Source organism: Rhineura floridana, chromosome 9 (genome assembly GCF_030035675.1).
Source record: "Rhineura floridana isolate rRhiFlo1 chromosome 9, rRhiFlo1.hap2, whole genome shotgun sequence".
NCBI lineage: Eukaryota > Metazoa > Chordata > Lepidosauria > Squamata > Rhineuridae > Rhineura > Rhineura floridana.
The window spans coordinates 122,522,388-122,532,273 of NC_084488.1; the positions used below are offsets into that span (position 1 = coordinate 122,522,388).

The window sequence follows — 9,886 nt, forward strand, 5'->3', positions numbered from 1 at the left end:
CTTGGGGGATCAATATTTAACTTTATGTCAAAATCAGTTAAAAGCAACAGTCATGAAAAGGATTTAACCTTTTATTTGTGTTAGATTAAGAGAAAACACCCCCTCTAGGATCAGAGCTTGGAAAAGTTACGTTTTTGAACTACAACTCCCATCAGCCCAATCCAGTGGCCATGCTGGCTGGGGCTGATGGGAGTTGTAGTTCAAAAAAGTAACTTTTATAAGCTCTGTCTAGGATGCACACCTTAATGCAGTGAGGGGGTTTGAGAGTGTTGAATAAGCTGAGAGCAATGCCGTCAGGAGTCTCGACCAAGAGGCTAGACTCCTAGCCGGGGCACTAAAGTGGAATGGTCAAAGCTGAGACACCAGACTAAGAGGCATCCAAACTCAGAGGAAGGCAATGGTAAACTACCTCTGAATATCTCTTACCATGAAAACCCTATGAATTTCGCTGATTCATAGGGTCGCCATAAGTCATAGTCAACTTGAAGGCATATAACAACAACAAAGAGAAAACAACAGAAATATCTAGAAAATTGTCTTCCAGTTTATTTTTTTAAAATTGTTTTATGTGCAATGTGTGTACATGCACATATGCACCACAACCATTACATTTATTTATTTACATAACTTATATCCCACACCTTCAACATATATTTATGATCCTTGCAGGACTAGCAGAGGGGAAAGGAACTAAAAGTGGTGGTGGTGGTGATGACGCAAGAGGCTCCAGAGTGGCAATATGTTTGCTTAGATTCCTCTTGGCCTGCATGCTTGATGCTGTATGTCGACCTGAGAGGAGTCACAATTTCACACATACACACACATCTTCTGGCAATGCAGAGATGCTTTATCTTAGGGCCAAAGTAGCCAAGACACCATTCATGCAATTAGCAACTGTGTGAATGGTGTGGTATTAAGATATATTGCTGTAAACTGCCCAGAGACCTTCGGCTATGGGGCAGTATATAAATGTAATTAATTAATTAATTAATAAAGCAGGTTGCAAAGTCCCAGTCCAAATTGGGACCCTGGGACAGGGGGCTGTAATCCTTTGTGTTTCCCCCAACCGTTACTTTCCCAATCCGAATTGGGGGGTAGACACTTGCTATTTGTCTTGGAAGAGAAGCCCCCCTTCATGCCAATGGAATTTATCTTCCAGTGCAGACACCAAAGCAGTGGGGGCCCTGATCCAGACTGGGACCATAACAGGGAGCAAAGGATTAAAGCTTCTCTGTACCCATCACTGTCAGGGTCCTAATCTGGACTGAAGGGCTTGCATCTACTTTTTACTTTTTTAAAGCTATCACACAATCGCTAAACTTGGATGGCTGTAAAAGAGGACTAGACAAATTCATGGAGGATCAAAGGTTATCAATAACTACCAGCCACGATGGCAATGTTCTACCTCCACAGTCAGAGGCAGTGTACCTTTAAATACCAGTTGCTGTGAATCACAACTGGGGAGAGACTGGTTGCACTGGGTTCTGCTTGCTGTTTCCCAGACATCTGGTTGACCACAGAGTGCTGGACTAAATGGGCCTTTGGTGTGACCCAACAGGGCTTTTCCTGTAATCTTATGGAAGGGGTTGCCAACGTGGCAACTGCAGGCACTAGGATGCAAGTCAGTACCTCCGATGATGCCTGCAAAAAGGTCATCGTAAAATCCACTCAATTCATGACACAATCTTCCATTTCACAGTGATGGGTTGATGATAAACCCTCTTAAATTGATTTGCGTGGGGGGCTTTTTCTCTAGTTTTTGGGCAGGACGGGAAAAACAAGGAAGTTCCTCTAAATGAGAAGGGTGCTAGCAGTAGCAAATGCTTGTGTCTTTTTAGGCTTTTTTTTTTGTACAGCCATGAGGGCTAGAACCCTGACCTTTCAAAATCATACAAGTGGAGATAATTAAGATTCAGCATGAAATAGCCCTTTCTCTACTTCAGGGGTCACCGATATGATTGGCATTATGGCACCCTTGAGGTATTCCTCTGGCATCCATGAAGGCTCTAGCCCCCTGCCTCACAGCCCCTCTAAGGTCATGAAGTGGTGAGAGTGGATACCTTTTTCTTCACCTCTATGTACTTTTCAAGGGAGGAGGAAGTGGGGAAGAGTGACACTCTTCCTCACTTCCTCTTACCACTCTACAGTAGGGCCTCTCTTATACGGCGGGTTCCTCTCTCAGACAGCTGTCTTTTGCTCTACAAGACATGCTTATATTCCTATAGGTTTCCAGAGCCCAAATATCCAGTGGAGGCTGGTGGCTCCAATGTCAGTGGGGCAGTGAATCTGCTCCGGGTTATAGTCCAAACTTTCAAGGAGCTGTCCTAAAACCCAGCGCGGATTCACTGCCCCACTGACATTGGAACCACCGGTCTTCACTGCATGTATCTATGCTGCAAGAAACAAAAAACAGCTGGTCCTCTTTCCCTCCTGACTGTCTGTGAACACTGCTGCCAACTTACCAACTGACCTCTGTTATTTTAACAGCAGCTTCATATACAGGAATTGGCATGTGATGCTTTTCGCACAAGGGAGATGAACACTCTTACCTGCTACTTGCAGCAGACCAACCAGCTGTTAAAGGCACAAGAGCAGGCAGGGCTAGTTTTTGCTGGCCAGTTGGCAGCCCTGTCTGTGAAATGTCAGTGTGGTGCCTGCGTGCTCTCCTCCCCAAGATTCCAAGCTGAAGGTGTTCCTCTTTCCTTAAAGGTGTTTGCCGGAACCTGAAGTCCATCGTGGTACAGGTTGGGATTGCAGACTACTTTAAGGAACCAAACAGTACTGAGGCCAGGAAGATGTTTGAGGAAATGGTTAACAAACTCCAGGTACTGAGATTTTAGTGGCCTATCAATGTTGTTGTTGTTGTTGTTATTTGATTAATATCCTGCTCTTCCTCCCAGCAGGAGCCCAAGGCGTCCCTCTCGTGCTCCTCATCATGACTGCTGGGTGTGGTTTTAACCATGGGCTTGTTAAGGGGAAGAGCCACGGCTCAGTGATAAGTGAGAGCGCATGCTTGGCACTCCAAAGGCCCCATGCTTAATCCCAGGCATCTCCATGTAGGGCTGGGAAGCCTTGGAGAGTCACTGCCAATCAGTGTCATTGATACTGAGCTTGATCAGGAGTGGGGAAGCTTTGGCCTTCCTGATGTTGCTGAACTTCAGCTGCCATCATTCCTGGCCATTGGCCATACTTGATAAGGCTGGTGGGAGTTGTAGTCCAGCAACATCTGGAGGGACAACGGTTTCCCACCTCTGCAACAGAGTCTAGAACCAAGGGAAGGTGAGGATGGCAGGGACTAGGAACCTGGAGTGACTGGGTAATCCAAAGCTGCCTGTGAGAGATTTGAAGACAAAGCAGTAAAAAGGACTGAGGAAAATCTGCTAAAGAGAAGCCCCTTACTTTAGAGCTGTAGCTGCTAGGAGAAGGCAGGTGAGGGTGTCGCAAACCCAGTTACCTCACTGAGATTTTGGAGCTTGCTAAATCCACCACTAGGTCAGGAAATGGCTGAGTATGCATGTGGGGGAGCAGGTGAGAGAATAGGTGAGAATATCAACAGTCCCCTTGCTCACGGATTCCAGACATCAGTGGAGGCTGGTCCATAAGGACAAACAGGGATCTGCCCCAGCAACCTCAGTCGGCCTTACCTGCAACCAATCAGGGGGTGGCACAGTGTGTCATTGGCTCTGGCTCCGTCTGCTGTTGGTCTCCCTCCCTTCCACCCCACCAGGCCCAATGGGCACCAGCTGCCACTGCCAGTCATGGGTGAAATGCTAGATCTCTGATGATGGTCAGATGAGAGGGGGCGGGCACAAACAGCAAGGACTTGCCTTCCCCTTCATACTCCGCTTGCAGGTGCCCAGATACATCTGGCAGGCAGTGGGACTAGTTGGAACCTTGATCAGAACCCACAAGGTAGATGTGATCAGATAGTCCTCTGTCATCTTTAAAAGGGGGGAGTCTGTCTTTTAGAGCTACTCTCATTTGGGGGACTACTATGGGCCTAACCTGACAACAAAAATGCATGAATATCTCTCAGTCTCTCTCTCTCTATTTTTTAATGTGAATAGCAATTGTGGCCAGACGCTGACCAGGACTGTGGCATTGAGTTAGTGCTTAAACCTTTCCCTCTGTTCCATTTCCCCAACTTTTAAAAAAAATGCCCCCGTAGAAAAATATATAAGCACAGCCTATGAACCCATATGTATTTACCAACAAGCGCAAAGCAGCTTTTATTTGGGGGGGGGATATTGATTGGTCTCAGTGGAGACTGGGGGACCCATGGCAACTATTTGAAGGTGTTTATTGATGGAGATGCATTCACAAATCTCCATCTTATGTTGGCCTACACTACGGATTCATGACCTAGTGAAACCCCATCTGCAGAAGCAGTATACCGCTGAGTACCCGTTCCCAGTAAACTAAGAACAGGGGGAGAGCTATTTTTTCATACCCTGCTAATGTGTTTTCTGGAAGCACCTAGCTTGCCTTAAGCAGGATACCTCCACTGTCGGAACCATTCATTCGTTGGCGATCAGTTGTGGCCGAGTAAGATTGTCTTCCAGGGCAAGGTTTTTAACGGTGGGTCTGTAAGTGACTGTGGAGGCCAATTCTGGATCCACACAGCCTCCCACAGTGAGGACACAGGTTTCCCGATGGAAGATGGTCACGATGAGGATTTGCTTGATGTGCCTTCCGCTTTATTTATTTATTTATTTATTTGTTTGTTTGTTTGTTTGTTTGTTTATTTATTTATTTATTTATTTATTTTATTTTATTTTATTTTATTTTATTTTATTTTATTTATATACCGCCCTAAGCCCAAGGGCTCTCTGGATGGTGTACATACGCTTAGCTCGTTTGTCCCTTTCGCCCTGTACTCGTGCTTCTTCAAAGTCCGTAGCACCTTTGATAATGGCCGACCTCCAATTGGGACATTCATGGGCCAAAGCTTCTCAGTTCTCAATGCTCATGTTACATTTTTTTAGACTGGCTTTAAGACCATCTTTAAACCTCTTTTGCTGCCAACCGATATTCTGTTTTCCATCCTTAAGTTGGGAGTGAAGTAGCTGCTTTGGAAGACGGTGATCAAGCATTCGAACAACATTGCCGGTCCAGTGAAGTTGATGTTGGAGGATCATTGTTTCAACACTGGTGGTCTTTGCTTCTTCCAAAACACTAACATTAGTCCGTCTGTCTTCCCGAGTAATTTGCAGAATTTTCCGGAGGCAGCGTTGGTGGAATCTTTCAAGAAGTTGGGAGTGGCGTTTATAGATGATCCATGTTTCACAACATGTCGGAGCCAGTGTGCGTCTGAATACGTTGCTGGGGAGCACTAGTGGGGAGAGCACGGTTGTGCTCAGGTCCTGCTTGTGGGCTTCCCATTAAGGCATCTGGTTGGCCATTGTGAGAACACGATGGTGGAAGAGATGGGCCACTGGCCTGATCTACCAGGGGTCTTCTTATGTTCTTACAGGTGCTGGACTAGATAGACCTCGGTCTGATCCAGAAAGGATTGTCTTATATGTGTTTTTTTAACCTTACAGGGAGACAGATGCTTTCTTTGCTCCAAAATGGCTGCCAGATAGTGATGTCATCATGCAGTGCCAGGGCCAGCCCTACCATGATGCACAGTGTGGCAGCAGATTCTGGGTTTGACGCAAAGGCAGCAAATTGTTCACTGATCCTCTGTTTTACTGCCATGGGAGGAGGAGAGCAAATGTGGGATTTCAGTGCCTCATGTGCCAAAACACCTGGCTAGCCTTTGCATCTTGACTTTGCAGTGGAGTGGGAAGAGATGCCATTTGCTGTTCAACCTCAGGAACTAAAATGCCTCAGACCGGTCCTGTGTGGCCTGCAAACTGAGCTTTTCTCGCACCTCCGAAAAGTGGCTAAGTTCATGTTGGAGGTTTACTCAAGGGCTGGGTTTTCACTGGATGGATCCAGGGTTCCTTACACCAGTGGTGGCGGGTGCCCAGTGAGTCTGGAAGGGCTGCAGGCAGAGAGACCAGAAGTAAGTAGAGCCAGAGCCAATGACAGGAAAGACCCACCCCCTGACTGACTCTAAGGAAGATGGCAGGCAGGTGAGAGACTGGCCCAGGGCCGTCTGAGGTTGGTCGGGCACCTTTATCCAGTTGCGGCTGGTGGCTCCATGTTAATGGGGCAGTGGAATCCATTCCGGGTTTTGCCCCACTGACATGTTGCCACCAGCCACCAGTGCCTTCACCCTGATGGACCAGCCTCTACTGTCTTCCACACACCATTTATCCTGAAATTTCTCCCTCTTCTCTCTCTCTTCCAGGCCCTGAAGAAGAGGCCGGGCTTTTCAAAGATTTTACACATTAAGGTAGAAGCTGGCTGTTAACCTTTGCAAAAGGGGGAGAACACACACCACAGCGTAACATCTTCTGTTTGCCTGTCAGCAAAGACACCCCTGGAGCCAACACCAGCAGCCTGTAAGCCTCGGTTCCCTGAACCAACGCCTTTGGAAGCATCCAGGCAAGTGCACACATTTTTGAGCAGGCTTTCAGGACCAGGAGCAATGGGCTCCTTTTCCAAAACGGGAGGAGTAGGTGGCATTGTTGAGATGACGGTGCTATGAGAAACAACACATTTCTCCAGACTGCTAGTGGGAGCAACCCCTCCTTCCCTGTCTCGTTCTTCTTGCGGAGGCAGCTGTGAAACAGTCTTCTCACAAGGGCTGGACCTTTATTTGCAGAGCCATCCTTCCTCGTTGAAACTCTATTTCTTCTTCCGCCTTTGGAAAGTTCAACAGCTTATTGGCCAAAGGCGGTGACTAAACGAGGCTCTCTGTACTCCCTTGATTTGCCCTCCGTTACAGTGACTCACCGTTCCTTCCATCTGCAAGGGGTGTGTGAAACTCCATCACCTCCGGAGCTCCTTTCTACCATCTTCTTTCATTGCTTTTGTTCTTCTTGGGCTCTCTCTCTCTCTCTCTTTTTTTCATGGGGGGGAAGTTCCTATTGTGGGGAGAAGCAGGAATCCAGCCTTCCTTTCAATTTTGATTTTTCCATCTTTGATGAAAGAAAAGGCAACGCAGAAGGACATTTAGTAGGATGGCTTAGCTAGGTTGTAGGTTTAGCTGCAACCTAAACACCCCCCCCAGACACACAAGCACACATTGTGGAGATATCCTGAAGGCCACTGATGCTGCCAATGTGCTCCCCTCTGGCCAGTTTCCTTTTCGGAGCCAAGAAGATACCCTATTCTATCTCCTGCACAGGCAATACAGCATTTTGCCAGTGACATCCTCTTTTCATCAGTCATCACCACCTTTTTCCTGATTCATGGAAAGAAGACCTCTTTTCCTTCTGACAGGCGGCTTTGCCCAGTGATAAATTGCTCAGCAATTGGCATAGTGCAAGGAAGCAAGTTGGAGACATACATCCTCTGAATGTAAGCCTCTGCCATCATTCATCCCTAGGAAGCAAGGAGATCCAGCTGATGGCTCTCTCCCATAATTGACAGATCTAAAAGTGCCCTCCAGACATACCACTGCCCCTGACATTAACTGGTTCCCAAAAGTTGTTTCTGCCAACCTTTAGGAGGGACGCTGCTATCAGGAGCGAGAGAAAACAGCTGTGCCCAAATTCTCTTTGTGCTAAATGTGTTTGATTTCTCAAAGGAGCAGAACGATGGAGCTTGCCTTAAGCGTACCAGCATGGCGATGGGTCAATGGCAAAAACAACAACTCCCAGCTAGCAAACTCTGAGTCCAGATCTTACATGGAGAGGTCTGGCTTAGAAGCTCACGGCTGAAGCGTTAGCCCAACCTGAGAGAACGTTTTCTTGGGTACCATCTAAACTGAATTCCTGGGGCAGCAAAAAGCTGGCCCACAGAGAGGACTGGGAGGAAGCATTTTCCAATCTCAGCCAAGGTTTGCTATCCTGAGTCTTTATCAGCTGAAAGTATGTGAAGCTTTTCCCATCAGGGCATCTCTATTCTTGGGAGAAAGCCTTATCTGTTGAGTTTCTGCCTGCCATGCAGCTGATAAAGGCACACGAACCAGAAAAAGAAGGCAGCTACCTTCTCAGAGGCACCCCTTATCAAGTAGCTGTTGGATTCCCAGTTCAGTAGCTACAAAGAGATGGCAAGAAAAGGCAGAAGGGGCCAAATAGGGTTAGGGTTTTAAAACCTGCCAGTATTGGGGGGGGTGTTCCTCCCACAGAAAATCAAGCATCAGTGCCATATATATATATATATATATATATATATATATATATATATAATGTATGTATGTATATATTCTACACAAAGAAAACCCAACAAATCTGTGGCAAGAATAAATTATGCAAAATACATTTGATGACGATCATGATGACACCTTGATGTCTCCATGGTTTTGGGGACTCTGGGGCACAACACCCTTGGTGAACACCCCCCCCAACCTGGAACAGATGAGACATTGAAATTGGAAATGAATTTAGGCTGCATCTGACCTTCTTAGATGCTCTGTGCGAAGGATAGCAATATTAGGGCAGTGGGCCTGCTGCTCTTGGGCCCGCAGTAAATGCTCAGCTTTTGCCTCCCTCTTGAACTAGCCCTGCAAATATATCACTTGTTTATATATGTATAGCATCACAGTTCAAAGAGGGACTGGGTATTACTTGGAGCCCAAAGTTCAGGCACGCAAATCGTAGTTAAGGCATAGATGTTAAAGGAGTCCTGAGACCTGTCGTCCATTAAGGGGGCATTGGGATTTTGAATACAACTTTCTTGCCAAGCTACAATTCCCAGGATTCCTTGAAGGGAAACCATAATAGTGAAACTGATATAAAATCTAAATGCACCTGTAGTGTAGATGTGCTCTTCAGAGAAGAAGAAAGACTGAGAGGTATGCCAGCAGTTCTCCAGTATTTAAAAAAGTTTCTCAGGAAGAGGAAGGGGAACGATTGCTCACTTTATCCTACCAAGAATAGGAAGCAAAGCAGTTGGTATACATCAGCCTTCCCCAGCCTGGTGCCCTCCAGATGTTTTGGGCCACGACTCCCATCATTCCAAAGCAGCATAACCTGGCTGGCTAGAGCTAATGGGGGCTACGGTTCAAAACATCTGCAGGGCAACAGGCTAAAGCAAGCTGGTATAAAGAACAACTTAGTTCTCACAAGCAGCAGGTGAACCTGTCACTGTAGACTCCAAGTGGAGGCTTACACAACCAAAAACATCCCCTCTAACTAGAAAGCAGAGCTTGGAAAAGTTACTTTTTGAACTACAACTCCCACCAGCCCAATCCAGTGGCCATGCTGGCTGGGGCTGATGGGAGTTGTAGTTCAAAAAAGTAACTTTTCCAAGCTCTGCTAGAAAGCAAGCACATCAGGGGAAAGCTAGGCTGAACCCATGCCACCTATGTCTCTATGAGCAGGGATGCATGCATGCACACGTCCTGTCCAGCCATAGTTCAAGGCTCACCAGGGAAGTTGACTGCACCTGAGGCTCTTACTCAAAAGGCAGAGTCCATGCAGTGTTATGATCAGGCAAGGCAGAGTGTTTCAGCACCCTGGACAGAACTCCATGGACCCAAGAAAAGGGACAGAGCTGTGGTCTCATCAAGACGCAGAGGCCTTCTGTGGGTGGGGCTGCTCTAGTCCTGCTGTTGGCAGCACCCCTTCTGAGGAGCTCCCTCTGCTCTTAAAGGGACTTTGCCCAGTTCTGCAGCCACTGGCTTCTACGCCCATTGGGGCAAAGAAGGCTGAGGAATCTGGCAAAACATCTTCCCCAGTCAGGGAGGTCCAGGAGCAGGATGGCTCTCCCAGAGTCATAATTCATGGCATCTCATCACCATCCATGGGTTCCTCTGAGGTCAAGGCTGGAGAACAGGGCATGTACATGTGTGTGTGTGCAGGAACATGCATTCAGGTGAGCCCCCACT

The 9,886-nt window shown here is 47.1% G+C and overlaps 1 protein-coding gene across 1 annotated transcript in view; it reads left to right on the forward strand.

Annotated features, from left to right (window-relative positions):
- The window catches only part of FBXO41 (F-box protein 41), a 56,133-nt gene extending 49,772 nt beyond the window's left edge, over nucleotides 1-6,361 (forward strand). Inside the window, exons 11-12 of the mRNA XM_061584928.1 lie at nucleotides 2,710-2,825; nucleotides 6,299-6,361. Coding sequence (XP_061440912.1) covers nucleotides 2,710-2,825; nucleotides 6,299-6,361 — 179 coding nt within the window. The remainder of the gene's footprint in view (nucleotides 1-2,709; nucleotides 2,826-6,298) is intronic.
- The last annotated feature ends 3,525 nt before the right edge of the window (nucleotides 6,362-9,886 follow it).